Source organism: Mastomys coucha, unplaced genomic scaffold (genome assembly GCF_008632895.1).
Source record: "Mastomys coucha isolate ucsf_1 unplaced genomic scaffold, UCSF_Mcou_1 pScaffold21, whole genome shotgun sequence".
Classification (NCBI taxonomy): domain Eukaryota; kingdom Metazoa; phylum Chordata; class Mammalia; order Rodentia; family Muridae; genus Mastomys; species Mastomys coucha.
The window spans coordinates 25,229,491-25,254,972 of NW_022196904.1; the positions used below are offsets into that span (position 1 = coordinate 25,229,491).

Consider the following 25,482-nt stretch of genomic DNA (forward strand, 5'->3'; position numbering starts at 1 on the left):
AACAGCTAAGTTTCTACAGCTAACAGTTCCCACCCTTTCTATCCTCCTCTGCCCTCATGGCTCTACTCCCGTCTGCCTGCCTCTACCCCTTCTCCAGGCCCTCACTCCCCTCCCTTCCCCTAAATAAACCCCCTTTATACCAGATCTGTGCATGGCATGATTTCTCAGAGGAACACCTTGGCATGTGCCCGCCAGGTACCCCACCCACCCCACTCCCTGCCAATTATATTTCATAACACTAGCTACACAATACACAAATATGTTTCCATGAACAAGTCTGCTGTGAATGAGAAATAACCACTATGGTCCAAGTTTTTAGAAGAAAACTATATTCTTTTAAAGAAAATGCAAACATCCTCCAGAAGGGAAAAAACTTAATTTAAGTCAAATCATATGCTTTGGTAGTGGAGCCGGACACAGGGTGCACAGATGTTCCCTGGCAGGTTCTACAGGGAGCCCCCTCACGCGTCCCACCCCCCTCTGTTCCTGGGTCTTCTGAGGCTGCAGATGCTGGAAAGCACCCCAAGCCAGGATCCAGAGGTAGAAAATTGCAGCTGAAAATACCTATCAAGGCCAAATCATGGTATTTCCCAGATTGCCTATGCTCCCTGGCTCTGTGATCATACACAAATAAGGCACCCGTCCCCCACCGGCTCCAATTCCTGCCATGGGAGCTGAGACTAGTCGGAGGAAGGTAGTCTACAGTGCAGGTGTCCTGGAATCCAGCAGGGGAAGTGACTTGAGGCACAGAAGGTGAATAAATAGAAATTGCTTCTTTGTTGCAGGGGTCCGGCCCCTGCAGAAGGGACAGCAGCTGGGGGAATGGGAGGGGAGCATGGGGTGGGTCACTCCTCTCGCTGATGGCTGCTTCTCAGAGCTCAGTCACATGCACAGCAGGTGAGGAGAGTGGGCCCTGTCCAAGGCGCCTCAGGTGGCATCGACGGCAAAGCAGGTGCCCCTCCAGGGGGTAGCAGCGGCGTCCCTCCTCCCCGCTCAGCTGCAGCCCACAGTCCTGCAGAATGAAAAACACAACTCTGAACCCCAGCAAGCAGGAAGCAAGGCATCCTCATCAAAGGGACAATGGGGCTGGGGCAGGTACCACAGCTGGGCAAGTCCAGTCTCAGGGAAAGGGCAGGGATGGATAGTAACTGTGGACTCAGCCTAATAAGCTATTGTAGGTTTTTTTCTTTGTTTTTGAAACAGTATCTCTCTATACCTGTCTGTCCTGGAATTCACTGTGTAGACCAGGCTGGCCTCCAATTCACAGAGATCCACTTGCCTCTGCCTCCCGAGTGCTAGGACTAAAGGTGTGCCCAGCTTCACAAGCTATGGTTTTTAAGAACAAGGTCTGTGGGGGTAGGGGGTTGCTGGAATGTTGGCTCAGCACTAAGAACTTGTTCCACAACCATGAATACCATAGCTCATACCTTTATACCCATAGAACAAGCCAGACTTTCACCAACTCCAACTCCAGTTCTGACTCTGTTCTCCACACAGGCATGGATTCTCCCCCCCCCCCCCCCCCACAACACACATAATTTTAAACTCTTTAATAATGACTAGAAAAAAATGAACAGAGGCTGGTGAGATGGCTCAGTGGGTAAAACCACTGACTGTTCTTCTGAAGGTCTTGAGTTCGGATCCCAGCAACCACATGTTGACTCACAACCACCCGTAATGAGATCTGACACCCTCTTCTGGTGTGTCTGAAGACAGCTACGGTGAATTATGCCAGAGTGAGTGGAACCATCCTGAGTTCAATTCCCAGCAGCCACATGATGGTTCATGGCCATCTGTACAGCTACAGTGTACTCATACACATAAATAAATCTTTTTAAAAAAAAAAGAGAAAAGAAAAATGAACAAAGCAACAACTAACAGCCAGGTGTGAGAGCACATCTGTAATCCCAGCACTTCAGTGGCAGAAACAGAAGCAGAAATTCAAGTTCCAGGCCAGCTATTGCTATATAGCAAGATGATGTCTCAAAGGACAAAACTCCCAGCACATTTATCTGACTGTGACCTCAGGAGGCTGGAGTAGGAGACTGGGTTTGAGTTCAACCTGGTCTATCAAAATAATCCAAAAGCGCCAGGCAGTGATGGCGCATGCCTTTAATCCCAGCACTTGGGAGGCAGAGGCAGGCAGATTTCTGAGTTCAAGGCCAGCCTGGTCTACAGAGTAAGTTCCAGGACAGCCAGGGCTATATAAAGAAACCCTATCTCGAAAAAAAACCAAATTATAGTAATCCTCCTCCTCCTCCTCCTCCTCTTCCTCCTCTTCCTCCTCCTCCTCCAAAGCCTGGAGATCTAGCTCAGCAATAGAGTACTACCAGCATACACAGTATCTGTGTCCCTGTGCAGATAGATACACAGGGAATTCAAAGACAGTGAAACCCTATTTCAAAAAACCAAAGAAAAAGGGGAACTGGGCGGTGGTGGCGCACACCTTTAATCCCAGCACTTGGGAGGCAGAGGCAAGCAGATTTCTGAGTTCGAGGCCAGCCTGGTCTACAGAGTGAGTTCCAGGACAGCCAGGGCTACACAGAGAAACCCTGTAGAAAGAAAGAGAGAAAGAGAGAAAGAGAGAAAGAGAGAAAGAAAGAAAGAAAGAAAGAAAGAAAGAAAGAAAGGGAGAGAGAGAGGGAGAGAGAGAAAGAAAGAGAGAAGGAAAGAAAGGGAGAGAGAGAAAGAGAAAGAAAGAGAAGGAAAGAAAGAAAGAAAGAAAGAAAGAAAGAAAGAAAGAAAAAAGGAAGGAAGGAAGGAAGAAAGAAAGAAAGAAAGGGAGAGAGGGAGAGAGAAAGAAAGAGAGAAGGAAAGAAAGAAAGAAAGGGAGAGAGAGAGAGAAAGAGAAAGAAAGAGAAGGAAAGAAAGAAAGAAAGAAAGAAAAAAGGAAGGAAGGAAGGAAGGAAGAAAGAAAGGGAGAGAGGGAGAGAGAGAAAGAAAGGGAGAGAGAAAGAGAAAGAAAGAGAAGGAAAGAAAGAAAGAAAGAAAGAAAGAAAGAAAGAAAGGAAAAAGGAAGGAAGGAAGAAAGAAAGAAAGAAAGAAAGAAAGAAAGAAAGAAAGAAAGAAAGAGAGAGAGAGAGAGAAAGAAAGAAAGAAAGAGAGAAAGAAAGAAAGAAAGAGGAGGCTTGGTCTCTTGTCCATGGAGGGAGTGGTTGAACCACTGAAGATATTTTGGGGTCTTTGGGGGTATGTCCTCAATGGGTCTTGGGAACTGTGACTTTTTTTTTTTTCACATACGTGCTATGTGTCTGAGTGTGGGTAAGACATGGCATGCCTATGTAGGACAGAGGACAACTTGTAGAAATCTGTTGTCTTTTTCTCCATGTGGGTCCTAAGGATTAAACTCAGACCCTAAGACTTAGGAGCTCTGGTGGTTTGAATAGGTTTGGCCCCATAGATTCATTCATGTGTTTGAGTATGTGGCCACAGGGAGTGGCACTATTAGGTGTGGCCTATTGGAGGAAGTGTGTCACTGTATAGGTGGGCTTTGAGGGCTCCTATGCTTGGGCTCCACCTAGTACGTTTGGGTCAAAATGTAGAACTCTTGGCTCCTCCAGCATGGTGTCTCCCTGGACACTGCCTTGCTTCCCCCATGATAATGAACTAAAAACTAAACCTCTGAAACTGTAAGCCAGTCCCAATTAAATGCTTGCCTTTATAAGAGTTGCCTTGGTCATGATGTCCCTTCACAGTAATGAAAACCCTAACTAAAACAGAAGTTGGAACCAGGGACTGGGGTACTGCTTTGCTTGGCCTGACCATGTTTTCTTTGGAGGAATATGGATTTGGGGACGTTGGATATGGAAAGCAGTGGAATACTTTACATGGGGCTTAATGGGCCATCCTAGTAGGAATATGGAAGACAGTGGTGCTGAGGGTGATTTGAACTCTGCAGACTGGCTTAAAAGGTTTCAGTGAAGAATTTGAGTATGAAGCCTAGAGATCACTCTTGTAATATTTTGGTGAGGAATGTGGCTGCTTTTTGCCCTTGTCTGAAGAGTGCCCAAGGCTAAAATGAGGAGATTTAGATTAATTGCATTGAGAAAGAAAATCTCAAAATAGCCTAGCCTATACTCTGTCCTGTGTATTATTCTTACAAAGAGTTTTGATCAAGTATAACAAGCATAGAAAATAAAAATACAGGGCTGGAGAGATGGCTCAGCGAGCACAGACTGCTCTTCCAGAGTCCTGAGTTCAATTCCCAGCAACCACATGGTGGCTCACAACCGTCTGTAATAGGATCTGATGCCCTCTTTTGGTGTCTGAAAACAGCTATAATTGTACTCATACATGAAATAAATACATAAACCTTTAAATAAAGAAAAATACAAAATGTATGGGTCAAGTATTAAGGGAGTACTAAGAAGTAGAATGGAGCTGAATACTGTGAGAGATAAACAGATTAAAGGGCCTCAGGGCAAAATCCCACCCTCCAAAGCTTATTTTTTATGCATTTGCAGTTGTACGAGGGACAGTTCTATCATGTCTGGTTATTGTTCTCATTTGGACATAAGGGGATATGATTGTGTGTCAAACTGACAAGGGATGGATGAAATAGAACAAGGGGCCATGTTCCAGCCCCCAGCAAGCAGCAGAACTTGGCAGTTTGAGCCACATGGCTTTGGCTTTAGAGTCACTCAAGGGGTGAGCTGAACCTAAGAAGTTATAGATGACTAAGAAGATACCAGCATCACTGAGGTGAAATCTTCTGGGAAGTGTTTCCTGAGAGCACAAAGGAGCTGTGTTCCAGAGAGAGCCAAGGTTGTACCTCGTGCTGCGGCTCTACTTGGTAATGTGTAAGAATCACCCAGGTGGTACTGGTTTTGAAGGCAAAAGGGAGCCATAGACAGCAGCTGAGGCATGGCACTGTGAGAAAAGCCAGGGAAGGCCTTTGATTGTGGAGAGCGCTTTGTGCTGCTACTAGGAAACTGGTGAGAATATTTACATTGGGGTAGGACAAGAAAGTAGGCTCAAGAAAAATACAGTTGAGGAATGTGTTCCTTGTGTCTTGATCGTCTTGATAAGTCCCTGGATACAGTGATCACCCGACTTTTATGCCTCATTGATTCCTTGACTAAGAACTGACCCTATTCTTTTGTTGTTGTTGTTATTGATTTAAGTTTTATTGCATTATGATAAGAAAAGATACATGATTTCAATTTATCTGAATTTGTTAACATTTAAAAACATATTTTAAGTAAATAGAATTAAATCACATTCTTGTTTCCCTTTTGTACCCCAACTCCTCCCAGAGACCCCCCCTTCAGTATCTACAATACTCATATTCTTTAAAATTTATAAAATATTATAACAATAAAAATGAGTATTATAAAAGTTGTTTGATATAAAACAACAATCAATTTAACAGTCTTATGTAGATGCTTGTCTATAGCAATACTGAAAATACATGTTTTTCTCAATATAAATTTTAAATAACTCCAAACATATTAACTGTCTATTTTAAAATATCACTACTAGTATTTTTTTAATGAACATAAATATATAATCTTTTTGTTTGTTTGTCTGTTTGTTTTGTATTTGGTAGACCTTAAAATCTTGGCTCTTACTTAGGTACAAGTCCAAAATAGGAACAATTTTAGACACTGGATTTCACTGTAATAAGGCTGTACTTCAACGACACTCACATCACCAAAGGATTTTACCTCCATCGTAGCTAAGCTGAGAGTCGACAGTTCTGCTGCGCCAAGGAATGAACTGTAGGCATGATTTTTGGATATAGACTTCCTGCTATGGTCAAAGCTATATGACTTGAGTGAATGACTTTATTCTCAGGCCACAGAAAACAGGTTACATTCATTTAAGAAATGGTGAGTGGCTACACAGAGAAACCCTGTCTCGAAAAACCAAAAAAAAAAAAAATTACTTCCTTATGTTGGTGTTTTTCATCTATTATCCTTTATAGGGATGGATTTGTGGAAAGATACTATGTAAACTTCTTTTTGTCATAGAATATCTTGTTTTTTCCATCTATGGTAATTGAGAGTTTTGCTGGGTATAGTAGCCTGGGCTGGCATTCGTGTTCTCTTAGGGAACTGATCCTATTCTTTACATGAATGGTATAACAGCAGCTTGGGAAAAAATGAACTTGCTTCAATGCTTGCTGGAGTCATGCTATTGTGTGTTCTGTCTTTTTTTTGTCATCCTCACTCCCTCCCTCAAGGATGACTTCCTGTTGACTGACTGAGCAGACTTGGTCAACTGGTGAAGGTACACAGCCTTGGACCCAGGACTGAAGGGGTCACGCAAAGAAATTGAGGCTTGACACTATGAAGAGAGCCTATGAGAGGCTACTGGTGAAAGTGCAGCCTAGTTTCACAGGAAGACCCCAGTATGTTGGAGATCCTAGGACCATGGGAAGACCACCAAGAACATGAAGCAGCAGCAGTAGAGTGGAGTCAACCAGAACAGAGAGTGCTACATTCGAGCCCAGAAGATCATGTGTGGATCCCAGACATTGGGACAAGAAGTTGTTAAGTTGAAGTTGCCTTGGAGACCCCAAGATGTTAGAGCTGCCAGAGCCATGTATCTGAGGAAAGCTACTAACAGAAAGTGGAACCAGCCCAAGAGAAAGAATTGAGTTGCAGTCAACAAAGATGAAAGGAGTTGGCATCATACATGGTGATGCAGAGTGTGGAATTTGACCAGCTGGTTTTTGATCTTATTTGGTCCAGTATTTCCTCACTGTTATGTTTTGGAATGCTAATGTATATCCTGTGATGTTAGAAGTATCTGCTTCTTTATTTTGGTTTTGATTTTACAGGTGATTAACAGTTAAAAGATTATATGAATATCAGAAGAGACTTTGGACTTTTAAACATTTTTTTTTTTTTTTTGGTTTTTCGAGACAAGGTTTCTCTGTGTAGCCCTGGCTGTCCTGGAACTCACTCTGTAGACCAGGCTGGCCTCGAACTCAGAAATCAGGCCTGCCTCTGCCTCCCAAGTGCTGGGATTAAAGGCATGTGCCACCACTGCCCAGAACTTTTAAACATTTTTGAGACTGTGGTAGATTATGCAGTTAAACTAAATGCATTTTGCATTACATTATGGCTACAAGCCTATGGAGGCCAGGGAGTGCAATGTGGTGATTTGAATAGGTTTGGCATCCCATAGGCTCATGTGTTTGAAAGCTTGGCTATGAGGGAGGTGTGGCCTTGTTAGAGAAGTGTTTGCCTTGGTCGTGGTGTCCTCTTATAGCAGTAAACCCTAGCTAAGACAGAAGTAGATATCCTTTCCTGCTGAACAATCTTAAAGGTCTCTCCAGCTCCTCTCTTCCTTACTCTTTTTTTTTTTTCTTTTTGGTTTTTCGAGACAGGGTTTCTCTGTGTAGACCTGGCTGTCCTGGAACTCACTTTGTAGTCCAGGCTGGCCTTGAACTCAGAAATCCACCTGCCTCTGCCTCCCAAGTGTTGGGATTAAAGGCGTGCGCCACCACTGCCCAGCTTCTTCCTTACTCTTTTACATTCCAGTTATGAGGTAAGCAGCTTTGGTGCAGCATAGGACCAAAGCAATGTAGCCAATCCACCACCATGGGATAAACCCTAAAACTGAGCTAAATAAATCTTTACGTGATAAGTTGGTGACTTCAGGGTCTGTTACAGTAACAGAAACTGACAGCATGTCGTCTGTAGAATTTTGTGGACACATTTCATCTCCTATATTGCCACACCACACCCCATCACCTACCAAAGCCATCGCCATCCCCATTGTCCTCCACTCAACCAGCTTCCTCATGAGTGCCTCCCTGTAACTCCCCCTCTTCCACAATTACATGTGATTTGCTGATGTTTTGTTTGGGTAAGCCAGGGTTGATTTGTAGCCTAGCTGGCTTTGAACTTGCAATATTACAGTCTCAGCATCCTGAGTGCTGGGATTATTGGCAAGATGGGTTTACCCCTGTAAACCCAGCACTCAGGAGACAAGAGGCAGGTAGATCTCCCAGTTTGAGGCCAGACTGATCTACATATCAAGTTCTAGGACAGCCAGAGCTACACAGTGAAACCCTGCCTTGAAAAACTAGAGACAAGTTTTGGGCCAGCCTGAGCTACACAAACAAGTTCTAAGCCAGCTTGGGCTATGTGAAGTTTCTGTCTCAAAAACAAAACAAAAAGTGAGTAGAATCTTGTCGACTTTTCTCCCCCTACTGCCGTAAGGAAGCCAGCACTCTCCAGTCTCCATGGCCTCTATCCCAACCTCTGGAAGCTTCACCAGCATAAAATCTCACTCACACACACACTTTTCACTACCTCAATCTGCTAATTCTTATTCACTATTCAAATTTTAACCTGGATGTTACCTCCTCCAAGAAAACTGATTTTCCAAGGTTCTGACAACCCCCTTCAACAGCACACAACACCTCATGCGGACACTGCCAAGTCTAATTTCTACTAATAATTCTACTAAATAATCCTACCTAGTAAAAATGTGACTATCTGAAAGAGAAACAGATACAGGTAGAGCATGTGTCCACAAGAAAGGAAAGGCTTGCTGGGGTAGTATGGAACAGAAGCCACAAGAGAGGGTCCATGGACACTGTACTGGCTGGTTTTGTGTGTTAACTTGACACAGGCTGGAGTTATCACAGAGAATGGAGCTTCAGTTGGGGAAGTGCCTCCATGAGACCCAGTTGTGGGGCATTTTCTCAATTGATGATCAAGGGGGTAGGGCCCCTTGTGGATGGTGCCATCCCTGGGCTGGAAGTCCTGGGCTCTATAAGAGAGTAGGCTGAGCAAGCCAGGAGAAGCAAGCCAGTAAGGAACATCTCTCCATGGCGTCTGCATCAGCTCCTGCTTCCTGACCTGCTTGAGTTCCAGTCCTGACTTCCTTTGGTGATAAACAGCAATATGGAAGTAAGCTCAATAAACCCTTTCCTCCCCAACTTGCTTCTTGGTCATGATGTTTGTGCAGGAATAGAAACGTTGACTAAGACAGACACCCAGGGTGAAGGGGCAACAGTGTGTGGGTCCGGCTGTGGCACCTGTGTATGGGAGCTTGGGGCTTACCTCACAGTGGTAACATTCCACATGGTAGTCTCTGTCCATGGACACCACACGAATGGTTGTCTCACAGCCCTGGAGGAAAAGGGAGAGTTCACAGACGTTCTTCCTGGACCTGGAGCACTATGACCTGTCCATTGTAGAGAAGACACACTTCTCTATAATGTGCCAGTCGGTAGACACAGAACGCTGGCAGATGTCCAAGAGTGAATATGTATGTGTGCTGGGCATCTTCCCTGACCAGCATGTGACAATAAGAAAGTCACATAGGTGCTGAATCATACACACTATCTTCACTTCTTCAGAGCCAAGGACTCCCAGTACCAGCCCTGTTTCCTCAGGAAGCTGACTTGAACACATGCAGAAAGACCCAAAATTAAGAGGTACATAGCCCAAGGCCTCTCATCTGATCCTCTGGCCCTAGGATACCCAACATCCACTGCAGGACTGAACGAGCCCAGCAAGCAGCCCTTCCCCTATTACAGGTAATGGAATATTGCAGTGTGACAAGCTAGAAGCAGGCAGCTGCTTCCTTCATTCACCCAGGGCACACCTGTCCCAAACCCTGCCCAAACGCCCTATATAGTCCTCAGCCCTGAGGAACATAAAATATGGCCACCTTCAACCACTCCTACTGTAGCCCAGGATCTGAGGCCAAGCAGGCTGAAGTAGACAGAGACTCGGGGTCAGGCACCTGCTGCTTCCTGATGAAGGGTTCCTACCTGTGCAGGGAGGATGGGGCGGGCACAAGAGGCACATTTTGGTGCAAACACCCTGGAAGAATAGAGGAAAATGGACATGTGAGGAGGTGAGTGAGTAGAGGGAGGGCACTGTTCCACCCACCCGATGTGGACACCGGCTGGTGCAGCTTCTGCCTTCTTGGTGCAAACAGCTGATACAGTTCCTATTTGCCTCCTCCAGAATGGCTTCAGGCTCACTCAAGACAACTCCTGTGAATTCTCTGGCCCCTCGTATCCAGACTGAAGCCATCCCTAAGGTAGACCTCTACTCTACCATGAATACCAAGTACAAACACTGCTAGCATCAATCCCTAAACACAGCAGCAGCACAGGCCCAGAGCTGCCAGCCTGGAGCCTGGAGCCACAGCATAGAAACAGTTTGGCTGCTCACATGACACCAGGGCCCTTCTCTCTTTAGAAGCAAAAGGCCAGACAGTCAGGTGAGCTCACTAGGAAGAAGAGGGGTACATGAAGGCGAAAGCAAAGGCAGGGAGCAAAGGCAAGGGGACTAGTGGCCAGACTACCCATAGAAAGCACAAATGCTCCTGCCCTGCCCTTCTAGTTCGATGGGAACCACCGCCAGGCTCATGTTGAAATGTTTTCTCCCAGCAGATGGTGCTCTATGAGAGGCTGTGGTGTCTTTTGGAGGTAGGCTGGGCTAGTGAGGGTGAATCACTGGGGAAGGAGCTTAGTGGCTACAGCTCAGTCCAGGTTCCTTCCTGATGTGTCTTCTTTCTGCCCCACCAAGATGGAAGGAGTCCCATCTCTCTGATCCTGTCACCAAAACTAGAGCTGTCGACACCCAACACCATATCTTCAACACCAGGCCTTGCCTAGCATTATGGACTGTCTTCTGAAACTATAAACCAAAAGACTTCCTCACACTGTTCTGTGAAGGACTCGTTACCACATGGGAAAAGTCACTACTAATACACCTACCCCAACAGCTGAGAAAACAGAGAGGCAGACCAAAGGAAAAAAAAAAAAGCAAGAACCAGAGAGGCAGAGGTAGGCAGGGAGGGCCATGTTGCAGGCCACACTGTCCAGCAGGGAAAACTCACGTATGATAGTCTCTAACGCAGTAAATGTTGTTCTCCACATCCACAGTGAAGGGAACCCCATCCAAGCACTCGTTGCACACTGAGCAGCGGAAGCAGCCCGGGTGGTAGGACTTGCCAAGGGCCTGCAGAATCTGGGAAGGCACCAGGTCAGTGCAGGTGAGACACTCAGCACTGCCCCCAAGAGGCTATGGGAGGTGCTGCAAGGTCATTACAGGTAGGATACTCAGCACTGCCCCCAAGAGGTAATGGGAGATGCTGCAAGGTCATTACAGGGAGGATACTCAGCACTGCCCCCAAGAGGCGATGGGAGATGCTGCAAGGTCATTACAGGGAGTATACTCAGCACTGCCCCCAAGAGGCTATAGGAGACTGGGGAGGTTCTCACCATCTCCATGATGAGGTGTCCACACACGCTACACTTGTCAGCTGTTTGCTGGAACCCGGAGTACTGAGAGGGGACACAGGATCCAGGACGTCACGTGACAAAGGGGCACTCACTGTCGCTGGCCTCAGGTCTGCATGTGAGTCCGAAGGAGGTTCCCGCCCTGCTCCCACCCAGCTTGGCAAGCAGCACAGTGGAGACTCACCAGGAAGTCCTCCTGGCAGTACACTTTCTCACCCACGTTATAGAAGGCCTTCCCACGGAGCCGTCTCCCTGGAAGGTAAGGAGTGACATGCTGCAACCAGGGACAGACCCCGGCTTGGATCTCAGTATTCATTTCCGACCAACATGAAAGGGAACATCTCTAAACACCTCTGTAATGCTATGCTGCTGTTATAAACATTCCGAACCACAATGATTGCTCACACCTGTGAAGCAGCATCCCAAAGCTGACAGTAGGACCTGGAAGTCTAAGGACAGCCTAGGCTACAGCCTAGGACCTGCCTTGAAAAACCCAAATAATAAAGTTGGATGTGGAGACACATGCCTGTAATCTCAGCACTTGGGATATAGAGGCAGGAGGAACCTGAAGTTCAATGAAACTCTTGGCTACAAAGCTTCACTGGAGGCCAACCTGAGCTATAAGACACCCCCTCCTAAACAAAAACAAGTTTTTCAGAAGAAACTACAAGAGTCGACAAAATTGTTGAATTTACAGGAAGACCCCCTCCTCCACACCTTTACCACCTGTCCCTTTACCTCTCTCTACTGCTCACCTGGCATTCCCATCTATCTGGATGGGACTACTAGCAACTAAGAGGAACTACAACCTGGTGAGGGTGCTTGTGAAAAATGTGCAGCCACATCAAGTACTTTGGTAAGATATTAAGTAGTTTTCTTCTTAAAACAGTTTTGGAGCAGAGTATGGTGGTAGCCCACACCCATAACTTCAGATCTTAAGAGGCAGAGCAGTAAAAGTTCAAGGCCAACTTGAGATATACTAGAACACCCTGTTGAAAAAACCCAGAGTTGGGGACACACATAGGCTACCACATGGCTCAGTGGTAGAGCCCCTGCCTAGAATCCCCCAGTGAGGGGCTGGGGGTGTGGCTCAGTGGGAGAGCCCTAGAATCCTCCAATGAGGGGCTAGGTTGTGGCTCTGGGTTAGATTTCCCAGTACCACAAAACAGGTGAAAAGATTCAGTTTTGTGCTAGTTCTAGACAAGTGTATAGTAATGAGACTTGGAATTAGTGGTGAGAGAGAATAGAGATAAGTAAAGTTATCTGTAATCACAGACATATTACCACATGGTTATCTATAAACATAATCATGATTGTGTTGTGCAGAGCACCAGAGGTAACCCAGTAAACCTACTATGTTTATTGTAATTGTAGGAAGGGATTGAAGGTCAGCATATGAGAACCAAATGAATTTTTGTTTGGGTTTTTGTTTGTTTCTCTTTAAAAAAAAAAAAAGATTGATTTATTATATGTAAGTACACTGTAGCTGTGTCTACACACACCAGAAGAGGGTGTCAGATCTCATTATGGATGGTTATGAGCCACCATGTGGTTTCTGGGATTTGGACTCAGGACCTCCGGAAGAGCAGTCAGTTCTCTTACCCGCTGAGCCATCTCACCAGCCCCGTTTGTTTTTCAAGGCACAGTTTCTCTGTATAACCCTGGCTGTCCTGGAATTTGCTGTGTATACCAGGCTGGCCTCGAACTTAGAGATCCACCTGCCTCTGCCTCTGGAGTACTGGGATTAAAGGCATGCGCTGTTGCCACCGCTGCCACCGCCGCCGCCACCACCACCACCACTTCCACCACCGAGCTCCCAAACACATTTTTATTCTGGCAACAAATACTGGGAAAATGAAGCTACAATTTTTAAAACTGCATTTATGAGGCTGGAGAAGATGATGACTTAAGATTGGACACTGTTCTTACACAGGACCCAAATTAGGTCCCCAGCACTCTCATTAGGTGGCCATAACTGGTTGTAATTCCAGCTGCAGGGGATCTGATCTCTCTCCTGGCCTTTGGTGACAGACACACAGAGAAGCTATGCTGGTAGCAGCATGAAGATAGCAATACTGAGAGAAAATGTGGGTATGCTGCATGCTATAAAACCAGACTTGGCCCAGAAAAATCCAAGACATAGGTACAGACAGACAGCTTGGCGGGAGCCAATTTCATAACTCATTTTGCACATCTTCTAGGCAAAGCTGGCAGCTCTTAATCTGGTTTCTCTTTTTCAAGAATGTTTGCAGAGTAAACTCAGGAGACAGAGAGCATCTCCCTTGGGGAGAACATGTGTTTGTTTGCTGTCCAGCATTACAAAGATGAGATGTGCCTCTGGGGCAAGGGGCAAGGAGATTTGCTGACAGCCTATTGTATTGGGGTTCCTCAAGCTCTGTGTGGTAGGGCTTGCTGGAGTTCCAGCTCCTCCAGAAGCTGAGGCAAGAGGCTTGCTTGAACCAAGAAGTTTGAGGTCATGCTGGGCAGCATAATAATCCCACCTCAAAACAAATTTTTTTTTTTAATTACAATTCCTAAACTTGAGGTTTCTAAGGTTTGCCATATAGACAGAGTATGCAGCAGCATCTACCAGGAGTGCATCCCATTCCATGAGAGTCAAGGGTCAAGCAGAGCAGGAAGTGCATGTGAACACTCTGACCCAGAAGTATGTGTCTTCTGCCAGTATCATGAAGAATGGGGGGGTCACCTGCCAGTGTGCTGCAAGGTAAAATCCTGGACCCTTCCCAGCTCACAACTGCCATGCTCACTTTCAGATGCTACCCAATTTTGGCATCTTTTATTTTTGTAGAAATTGACTTTAAAAGAGGTGAAAAGGAGGGCTGGGGAGGTGGCACAGTCAGTGAAGTACTTGAACATACACGTGGCCAAGTTCAATCCCCAGCATCTACATAAAAAGCCAAGTATGGTGGCATACCATTGTAATCCCAGTACTGAGGAGGTAGAGACAGGGACACTTGCCACTTGCTAGCAGGTCAGGTACACTGGCCTAACTGGCAAGCCTTAGTTCCCAGTGAGAGACCCTGCCTCAAAAAAAGAAAGGGGCAGGGGGAGGCTGGAGAGATGGCTCAGAAGTTAAAAGCACTGACTGCTCTTCCAAAGGTCCTGAGTTTAATTCCCAGCAACCACATGGTGGCTCACAACCATCTGTAATGGGATACCATGCCTTCTTCTGGTGTGTCTGAAGAAAGTGTACTCAGTTACATAAAATAAATCCTTAAAAAAAAAAAAACAAAAAGTTCCTAAGAAACACTGCCTGGAGCTGACCTCTGTACATATACAACTCTAACATGAAATTGTTACCAATGAACATAAACACAAACAGCCTAAACTGACTGTGACTGCTCACACCTGTAATCCCATCACACAAAAACCAATGAACTGGGCTTAGTCAAAATTTAACATTTCTTAACAAAAGAATCACCAAAACAGGTTTTAAATCATGCTAAGAGAAATTACTCAGAAAATGTATATAAATAATTTGAACCTAAATGTTCATCAATAAACTTCTATAACTCAGTAGTTAAAAGGCAAATAGTCAGGAGGCAGAGGCAAGACAGTCTCTGAGTTTGAGGCCAGCCTGGTCTATATAACAAGTTCCAGGCCAGCCAGGGCTAACTAGGTAATTATAGAGACCCTGCCTCAAAAACAAAAAATTCAAAACCTGGGTTCAAAAATGGCTCAGTGGCTAAGAGCATGTAATATTCTTGCAGAAAACCTGAGTTCAGTTTCTAGCATCCACAAGGGATGGCTCCCAGTCATCTGTAACTCCAGCTCCAGAGGATCCAACACCTTTGGCCTCCTTTGGCACCTGTGCTCACAAATACATAGTCCCCATTCAAAACATGCACGCAGGTATAATAATTAAAAATAAAACTCCAGAGTCAGGCAGTGGTGGTGCACACCTTTAATCCCAGCACTTGGGAGGCAAAGGCAGGCAGATTTCTGAGTTCAAGGCCAGCCTGATCTACAGAGCGAGTTCCAGAACAGCCAGGGCTACACAGAGAAACCCTGTCTTGAAACCCCTCCCTCCTCTCCCCCCCAAAAGAAAAAGTTTTGTTCCATTTCCTGACATACATGCAAGCGTATGGGCATGCATGCAACACATAATAAAAATATAAGTATTTTTTGAAAAGAAGATGTATTAATGGCCAAAAAGAACAAACAATAAGATGCTCACTAGAAGTTGCTTATTAAACCTAATGGACTGGAGAGATGGCTCAGCAGTTAAGAGTATTGCTGTTCCAGAGGTCCTGAGTTCAAATCCCAGCAACCACACGGTGGCTTACAACCATCCGTAATGAGGCCTCACGCTCTCTTCTGGAGTGTCTGAAGACAGCTGCAATGTACTTAGATATAATAACAAATAAATCTTTAAAAAAAAAAAAAAACCAATGGTACAGTTCCTTAGGAAGATAATTTGGCAGCTAAATATCTGCATACTCTACGACCAGAAAAGCCCACTCCTTGTAATTTACTCAAGGGAAATGAAAGCGTGCGGAAGAGTGAACTCTACAAGAGAGTTCACAGCAGTCTAGTGTCTATTAGCAATTACATGGAGAAATAAGCTGTGGGCTATTTACACAGCGGATTTCTGTCTGGCAGTCAGGTGTATGCCACTGACACAGATTAAAAGAAAAATCACTACCCTGACAACAGCTGCCCTAAGGATAAAGCCAAACCTCAGGGCTGGTGACAACCTGAGAACAGTCCTGCCTCAGTCGAGCTAAAAGGTTCCCGGAAATGGTGAATGAATTCAGCCAGAGGCTGTGTTACCAGAAGGCAATTAGTTTTCCATACAAGTCTAGAGAGCACAGCTCCAGCTAACCAGCGGCTCCTAGCGGCTGCTCAGCAGAAAGCCTGATTTAAGGTCACATTGAAGGAAAAGAAATATTCTGAGGTTATAGTTGAATAAGGCAAAATAAGGGAGATTTAAAAAGAAAAAATGGGGCTGGAGAGATGGCTCAGCAGTTAAGAGCACTTGGTGGCTCACAGCCATCTGTAATGAGACCAGATGCCTTTCTAGTGTGTGTGAAGATAACCACAGTGTACTCACATAAATCTTTTAAAAAAAATTGTGTATGTGTGCATGTGCTCGTGAAAGCCTGAGGTTAACACTGGACGTCTGCCTTGACTGTCCTCCATCTGACTCTCTTGGACTCTCTCTGGCCCTGGAGCTCACCAATTTGGCAGATGAACTAGCCAGCAAGACCCTGGGATTCTTCTGTGTCCACCTCCCTAGCCCTGGGGTCAGTTACTACAGCTGTTTTTGCATGGATGCTGGGGCTCAAACTCAGATTCTCTTCCTTGTGCAGTAAATAAACACTTTATTGATGAGATACTCCTATCCTACCCTTCCTCCCCTTTATTTTAAAGAAAATATTAAAAAAAAAACAATTAAAAAATGGATCTAACCATAGTGCACTTGATTCTGCTGTGGACAATGTTTTGCAGTGGGAATAAGATAAAGGTGGATTACTGACTTAACCAAAGGATGGTGGAATGTGAGGCCCATGAGGGATTTTTTACCTCACAGTAAAGTAAGTACACTGGTCTAAACAGAGCCCTGAAGCAATGGTAGTATGCCTTTAATGCAGAGGGATGGGTCTGCTGTTGCTTTTGAAAAATAGTCTCTCTATGTCACCTGGGCAGGCCTTGAACTCTGCTCTACCTCAGCCTCCCGACGGCCAGTATTGCAGGCATGAGCAAACATCTTCATGTCTTCACAATCTCCCAAAAGCAGCTTTAGTTTGACTTAAAGACTAGGCATTATACTGTGTATGGGCTGGTTTTATGTCAACCTGACACAAGCTAGAGTTGAGGAAATGCTTCCATGAGATCCATCTGTAAGGCATTTTCTCAATTAGTGAACACTGGGGTAGGGCACAACTCATGGGCAGTGCCATCCCTGGGCTGGTGGTCCTGGTTTCTATAAGAAGGAGGGCTGAGCAAGTATGAGGAGCAAGCCAGTACACAGCATCCCTCCATGGCCTCTGCATCCACTCCTGCCTCCAGGTTCCCGCCCTCATATCCCTGCCATTACCAACAGGGCAGCACCAGCCAGCACGCCTTCCTTGTCATGTTACACAATAACATAGAGTTCCTGTCCTGACTTCCTTCAATAATGAAAAGCAATACGGAAATAAGTGTAAGCCAAAGAAACCCCTTTCTTCCCTACTTGCTTTTTAGTCATGGCGTTTCACTGCAGCAATAGAAACCCTAAGATATACTGTGATAAATATATGTATCGAAATATCCCATGCAGGAACTGAAGATGGCTTAGTAGTTAAGAGCATTTGCTGCTCTTACAAAGAACCCACATGGTGACACACCCATTCACAGCCCCAGTTCCAGGGAATCCAACAGGCACACATGGTGTACACTCATGCACATAAAGTAAAATAAGCAAACCTAAAAAACAAAAACCATTTAAAAACAGTAACCCCATGTGCAGACAGGTTCAAGCCCCCTCACCCCATGCTCCCATCCCTCCCGGGTAGAGCAGTACCCTGTGTGGACAGAAGCACCAAGGCCAAGGATCGGAGAGGAGCCTTTCTGACAGCCAGCAAAGACTCCTTCCTTAGGCCCAGGCCTCTCACATACACCAGGCCCAGAAACCAAGGGGCCACAAACCATGTACACTGGGAGAATGTGTGACTGTGGCAGCCTCCTTCTGGCCCAGAACTGTTTCCTCTGGCTGAGACTTGGGTGTAAGGAAGTGACAGAGGCAGAGGGGATGGGTGGGGTGTTACCTACCACAGGAGTCACAGATGAAGCAGTCGGTGTGATACAGGCTCCCCATCGCCTGGCATGCCTGCCTCGCTCCATAGATGCCAAGCCCACACTTGATACAAATGCCTGTGAGGGAGGAGCAAGAGAGCAGCAGCTGGTACTATGCACTATGGAGTTGGGTGGCCAGTCAGGCTCCTGGTCAGGTGTCCACCTGCCTGACCCTCCCAAGCTGATCTCCCAAGGCCAGTGTCACCAGGTCCTTAACAGCTAACATTCAGCTAAAGAGACACTGCTCTATATCAAATGTGTGAGGTCCCCCATAGCACCTGGCTGGTAGCACTCTTGAAAAGTTATGAAAACGTAGGGACATGGTGCCTGGCTACAGGTACAGGCCACTAGGGGCAGGTCTTGGAGGCAGCAGTTCAAGTCTGCTTTTTGATGCAAACATTCCTCTGTCTAATCCACTGAGACATGAGACCCTGCCCTCATGCCCCTGCCATTACCAACAGGGCAGCACCAGCCAGCATGCCTTCCTTGTCATGTTACACAGTACAAAGTCAAAATCACTTCCTCCTTGAAGTGGTTTCAGCCAGGGAGTTGGCCAGTGACTAGAAAGGCAATGTATACAGACACACTCGAGGTCAGCTACTGCTGCCTGAGCATCCAAAGACCTTCACGGGGCATAGGCGGAGCCTGCCTGACATACCCATCAGCTACAAATGACATCAGCACTAGACCTAGAAATGGCACTCCACATCCCTCCACCTCCGACTGAGAAACAACCTTCCTGCTGCCTCTGAACCAAATCCTATTCTTCAAAATAACATGCACACCACACAGGTACACTCAAAGGCATCACTGCCCTTGCAGGTGTCCTTTCCCCATCTATACAAGATCCACATATTCCCTAGGTCATTCCACAGATGTCAACAGCCTGCTGACTGCCTGCCCAAACTGTAGCACAGAAAAATCCCAAGCCCCAAGGACAGAGTATTCCAGAGGAGGGACACAAAGCACAAGTTACACAATGTCAGATTATGCACACCTGTGACCACAGAAATCAGGAGTCCTAGGCAAGAGGATAGCTCAAAGTTCCAGGCCAGCCTGAGCTACACAGCAAGTTGGAGGCTAGTCAAGGGTCTATATGGAGACATTGTCTCAAACAACCACCACCAAAAAACCAACAGTAACAATGATGGTGGCAATGTCAGATGGAAACAAATGCTGTGGAGAAAAATAAGGTTCATTAAGAATAAATCGAAGCCAGGCGGTGGTGGGCGCATGCCTTTAATCCCAGCACTTGGGAAGCAAAGGCAAGTGGATTTCTGAGTTTGAAGCCAGCCTGGTCTACAGAATGAGTTCCAGGACAGCCTGAGCTACACAGAGAGACCCTGTCTGTGGGTGGGAGTAGGGGTTGGGGGGAGGGAATAAATCGAGGGACTAGAGAGGTGGCTCAATGGTTAAAACTGCTGGCTGCTCTTGCAGAGGACCTGGGTTCAATTCCCAGTATCCACTTAGTTCGCACCCATCCTTAACTCCAGTTTCAGAGGGTTCAATGCCCTCTTTTGACCTCTGGGGCACCAGGCATGCAAGTGGTGCACATACCTGCACACATGCAGGCAAAACCCAGGGCTGAGAAGATGGCTCAGTGTTAAGAACACTTCCCAGTACACGCATAGCCTCCCACAGGCACTGAAACTCCAGGTCCAGAACATCAAATGCCCTCTTCTGGCCTCCTCAGTCATTGCATACACAGTACACATACAGGTAAGCAGGCACACACACTTACAAATCAGTAAAAGTAAAAATAAATAAAATTTTACAAAGATTCTTTAAAAAAAATTCTATGAGAATTAGGCATGGTGACATATGCCTATAATTACAGCACTTAGAAGACAGGCCAACTATACAATGAGCTGGAGGCCAGCATGGGCTATACAAAACCTCGTTTCAAACAAAACTAAGAATAAATCTAGGCCAGGTATGTTGATACATACCTCTAATTCAGGCTAAAGTAGGAGCACCTCAGGGTCAGGGTGAGCCTGGGCTCCATGGAAAGTTCCAGAAAAACACAGCTGCATAGCATGATCTGGTCTGTAAACTCATAAATCTAGGGGCTTAGGATTTCAAGTTAGTGACAGAGTGTGTGCCTGACACGTGTGAGCCCTCCCTCACCCACACACCTGGAGGCCTGTGACTTTTACCCAGGATGGTGAAGGAGAGTCCTCTGTAGTCTTAACTCCAGGAGCTGACAGGACAGTACTTTCTATGCAGAAATCTGGGGATACCAGAGGAAACTGGACAGAACTGGGGACCACTCCGGCAGGCCAGGTGGCCAGGAGACCCAAAAGGCTGCTCTCTTCAGTTACCCATTATCTCTGGTTGTTTGCATGAGATGGCCCCATAAGCTTATGTGTTTGAATACTTAATCCCCAATTAGTAAAACTATTTGGGAAGGATCAGGATGTGTGGACTTGCTGGAGAAGGTATGTCACTGGGAGGGGTTTGAGGTTTCAAAGACTCAGGCCATCCCCAGTGTGTTTTCTCTTCCTCCTGCTTTCAAATCATAATGTGAGCTCTGAGGCAGGTGTGGTGGTATCGCCTTTAATCCCAGTACTCAGGAGACAGAGACAGATCTCTAGGAGTTCCAGGCCAGCCTGATCTACATGGTGAGGTCTAGGACAGCCAGGGTTGGTAGAGACCCTGTTTCACAAAAAAATAAATAAACAAAAGCTGTGAGCTCTCAGTTGTTCCGTGGCCATGCCTTTGCTCCACCATCATGCACTCTAACCCTCTGCTTTAATATGGGGCTTGGGGAAGTGAACTCAGAAAAGGCCGTAACACAAGGAGTCATCATCTCACCTGCCCTCTTTATATTGCTCAGTTAGCTTTCCTACCCTGGTTTTAAGCACTCTCAATCTATCTCCCAAGCAGCACATGTTAGGCTATGCGCCAACACACCTGGTCTGTTCCCTCATCTTTTTTATTGTTGTTGTTTTTTTGTTTTGTTTTTCGAGGCAGGGTTTCTCTGTGTAGCCCTGGCTGTCCTGGAACTCACTCTGTAGACCAGGCTGGCCTCAAACTCAGAAATCCAGCAGCCTTTGCCCCCCCAAGTGCTGGGATTAAAGGTATGTGCCACCACTGCCCGGCCTGTTCCCTCATCTTGATCACCCATGACACACTACAGGACTTCTCTTGCTGAAATAAAAAAGTCTTCTTTCCGATCTTCTCCCCTCCCCCAACCCCTCAGCTATGAGAATTAGACTTTCCCATTCACTTGACTAAATCACAGAAATCAACACTGGAAGTTGGGGGTGGGGAGGCCAGGTGTGATAGCGTACACCTTTAATTCCAGCACTTGAGAGGCAGAGGCAGGCAGATCCCTATGACTTTGAGACCAGCCTGGTCTATTCGGTAAGTTCTAGACCAGCCAAGGCTAGATAAAAAATGCTGTCTCAAAATATAAAAAAAATAAGGGTCTGGAGAGCACTGGCTAGGCTGGCTGCTCTTGAAAAGGATTGGCTGGCGTTTGATTCCCAACATCACAATGGATACTCACAACCATGAGTAATTCCAGTCCCAGGGGATGGGACACCATCTTCTGACCTCTGTGGGCACTAAGCACATACATGGTACACATACATACATGCAGGCAAAATATTCATACATAAAAAAACTAATAAAAATCTAAAAAAAAGAAAAACAGCTAGACAAACTCAGGAAGCAGAAGCAGGTGGATCTCTGTGAGTTCAAAGCCAGCCTGATCTACACTGTAAGTTCCAGGACAGCCGGACTACACAGTGAAATCCTGTCTTGAAAAACAAACATAGGCAGGCATGATGGCTCAGCAGGTAAGAGCACTGACTGTTCTTCCAAAGGTCCTGAGTTCAAATCCCAGCAACCACATGGTGTTTCACAACTATCCTAATGAGATCTGATGCCCTCTTCTGTCTGAAGACAGCTACAGTGTATTTATGTATAATAATAAATAAATCTTTTTTAAAAAGAAAAACAAACAAATAAAATAAACAAATAGCTGAGATGGGAAGGAGGTAAAATGAAAGGGCAGAGGGACTTGATGCTATATGGATTTAAACGTTTGTATTTTTTAAAAAAACACTAATTTGTGTATGTGTGTGTGCAGTGCATGTGTATGTATGCCTGTGAAAGATCCTTCTACAAATTTACAACCAAAAGGAAAGGGCCAATGGAAAGATGAAAACTTATGTTGGAGGTAGAGGTCAGAAAGAGCAGAATGGTACCCTCTCAGGTGGCAGGCTGGCCGCGCACTGGGGCACAGAGGGAGAAACAGGAAGCCAGGCCACAAAGACTACACTGGGGACCTCAGAATCCTGAGTGAAGAGGAAAGTAGCATCAAGAGACCAGAAGGCTGTCAAGGGAACATAAAAGCAAAGTGACTAAGGCTAAAGGCAACACACAAAATCCTACAAACCCACTGAGGTCAAAAACAGGCCACTGAAATGGCTCGGAGAGTCTTGCAGCTAAGCCTGACAACCTGGGTTCAAGCCTCAAAACCTACATGGAAATGGAAAAGAACCAACTCCGACAAGCTAGTCTCTGACCTCTATATACATGCCACAGCATTCATGTGCCTACACCCATACACACACACACAAAATGGGGGTCACACAGTGAGAGGTCCTATGAAGAATCAAACAGGAGGAGCTGGAACCAAAGGCTGCTAAGAGAAGCAAAAACAGTATGGCCTCCATTAGACAGCAGAACTGGAGAGAAGGCACAGGGGTAACCAAGAAGTCAGCTGACACAGAGCCTGTCTATGGAAGAGGGAGCTAGGGACGACACAGAAGAACACACTACAGACAAGGTTCTTAGAAGTCAGACTTCCTGTCGGGCGGTGGTGGCGCACGCCTTTAATCCCAGCACTTGGGAGGCAGAGGCAGGTGGATTTCTGAGTTCGAGGACAGCCTGGTCTACAGAGTGAGTTCCAGGACAGCCAGGGCTATACAGAGAAACCCTGTCTCAAAAAACAAAAAAACAAAAAAAAAAAAAACAAAAACAAAACAAAACAAAAAAAGTCATACTTCCTTCTGTAAGAGGTATTTATTCAGATCAAAAGACTTGAAATTTTTTAAATTGCAAGCTGGACAGGATGGCATGTGCCTATAATCCCAGCACCTGGAAAGCTGAAGCAGGAAGAGCTCAAGGCTCACCTAGGCTAGGACTCTGGCCTTTAAATTAAATTAAAAAAAAAAAATGAAACTAACACATTTTTGTTTTCTGTTTTGCTGTCCAGGTCTCATTTTTGTAGCACAGGCTGGCCTGGAACGCATAATCCTTCTGCTAAATCCAAAGCTTGGATTACAGCTGTTTACCACACCTAGAAATTGCCATTTTTTGTAGCTCAAAAACAACTGTCATCAGACACATAGTTTAACCAAAATTGCTCATATTTTTAAGAACCAGAAAAAAAGGTGTATTTTTGGTTTAGGGAGTGAGAGCTAGCATTTAGAGCAGGTGTGGTGTCTCAAACCTGTAATCCCAGCACTCAGGAAGGCTGAGGCAGGAAGATGGTTACCTGGAGGTCAGGTTGGTATAGAGAGGGACCCCATCTAAAAAGGGGGACTGAGGATATTGTTCATTTGACTGAGTACTTGCCTTGCATGCATGAAGCCCCAGGTTCCATCCTCATCACCCCATAATCTAGCTGTGGTGGTGCACGCCTACAATCCCAGTGCCTGGGGTGAAGGCCTGAGATAGAGATAAAAGGCCCCACATTCTGGAGCAGCTTGCACTAGATGAGACCTTATTCAGAAAAGGGAGCCTCTACAATCACCCAGCTCAGTCTCCTGAGTGGCTAAAAGGGCTAAAGCTGAGCCCTCAATGCTCTTTAGAAAGGATCCTCACCTCCAGCAGCTTTTGGCTATCAGTGCCTTAACGCCCACATTAAATACCCAGTGTGACACACACACTTGAGAGTGGCCATAGGGGCCAACAGACAGACCAGTGCCAAGCCTCTAAGTATGCACGGGCCAGAAGATGATCAGATGCTCAACCAAGAGCACAGAAAGTATCCAGTTGAAATGTCCCAGTTCAGCTCCTGGCAGGAGGCCAGTTTCTCACTCACCTCCTACTCCCAGGCCATTTACAGCAGCTATCACCTTGGCTAAACCACAGATTCCCCATCCTGAATTCTCAAGTCTTCCAATCAAGCACCTCAATCCAAAGACAGGCCACTCTAGCCCCTACGCACACCCTTGACCATCTTGGGCTACAACCTTCTCATACCCTCACTTTCTTCCTCCACCCTGGAACGCACCCACATGACCTGCTAAGGTGCAACCTCTACTCCCATAAGATCTATTTCAAAGCATCCTGGAGCTGCTAGCTCTACAGAATGAGACAGCTCAAAATCAGCCAGCCCTGTGCCAGGCTTGCTAACCATGCACATCCCCAAGCCGGGAGTTTCACTCCCTCTACCTGACTCACCTAACTGTTGTGCCAAGAAAGGCCATCAGAGGCTCTGGGACCTTGCTAGTGCATGTGATTTCTTTACCAAGACTGGGATAAGTCAGAGTCCCTTTCTTTGGTATTTAATGGTATAAAGTCTATTTTCTGTTGCTACTTTTTGAAGCACCGTCTTGACTGGTTTGGAACCACATGCAGACTAGGCTCTCCCACTGTTCCTGAATTCTCAGTGCAAAAGTCACAGGTCTGTACCAACCATGCCAAGTTAAAGGGTAAAGTCTGAATGTGTATTTTTCTTTGTATTTTTTTTTTTTCTAGGCTCTCACGCGGGAACTGGAGCCATCTGTATGGCTGGTTTGTGGTTTTATTTGCTTTGCCTTGCTGGGAAACAAACCTAGAGCAGTGATAGGCAAGTGCTCTATCACAGAGCTACTCCCCTAGTTTGGTATTCCTGTAGGAAATATCCTGTATATAAGACCTGGCCCAGAGAAGCCTTGAATGCCTGGCTTGGTCCTGTGCCTCACACAGTCCCACCTGCAGCCACTACCAGCACTGACGTCTCAGTTACACAGGTACAGGGGTACCTAGGGAACCCCATCTTTCTGTCCCTATCCATGCCTCATTTAGAAGGGGAGGGTCACTTCAATTCTTTATCAAACGTTAGTAGGAGCAATGTTAAGGATGAAGAAGAATGCCCAGCAAAAGGGGCTGAAGAATGGGTTAGCAGTTAAGAGCTTGGAGCTCTTGGAGAAGACTCAAGTTCCGTTCCCAACACCCACGTCTGCTCACAACCGACTGCTACTCCAGTTCCAAGGGATCAAACACCTTCTGACCTCCCACGGTACTTTCAGTATACACCTAACTAAATCTTTTGCAGAGTCCATATGTCTCTAATCCTAGCAGTCCGGAGACAGGGGCAGGAAGATAATTGAGTTCCAGGCCAGCCAAAGCTACAGAGTGAAACCTTGTCTCTAAGTAAATAATCTTTTTTTTTCTTTCTATAAAGTGTCCAGAAAATAGCTTAGGCTGTCCATCAGCCTGATTTTGTCTGGATCCCCCCCCCC

General features: G+C 46.0%; 1 protein-coding gene across 1 annotated transcript in view; it reads right to left on the bottom strand.

Moving 5' to 3' along the window:
* Nucleotides 1-308: 308 nt before the first annotated feature.
* Nucleotides 309-25,482, bottom strand: part of Wtip (WT1 interacting protein) — a 26,093-nt gene continuing 919 nt past the window's right edge. Inside the window, exons 2-8 of the mRNA XM_031386163.1 lie at nucleotides 17,996-18,097; nucleotides 11,406-11,473; nucleotides 11,204-11,266; nucleotides 10,819-10,949; nucleotides 9,740-9,791; nucleotides 9,024-9,092; nucleotides 309-1,012 (exon numbers count right to left, since the gene is read on the bottom strand). Of these exons, the coding sequence (XP_031242023.1) occupies nucleotides 872-1,012; nucleotides 9,024-9,092; nucleotides 9,740-9,791; nucleotides 10,819-10,949; nucleotides 11,204-11,266; nucleotides 11,406-11,473; nucleotides 17,996-18,097 (626 nt within the window). The 3' untranslated portion in view covers nucleotides 309-871. The remainder of the gene's footprint in view (nucleotides 1,013-9,023; nucleotides 9,093-9,739; nucleotides 9,792-10,818; nucleotides 10,950-11,203; nucleotides 11,267-11,405; nucleotides 11,474-17,995; nucleotides 18,098-25,482) is intronic.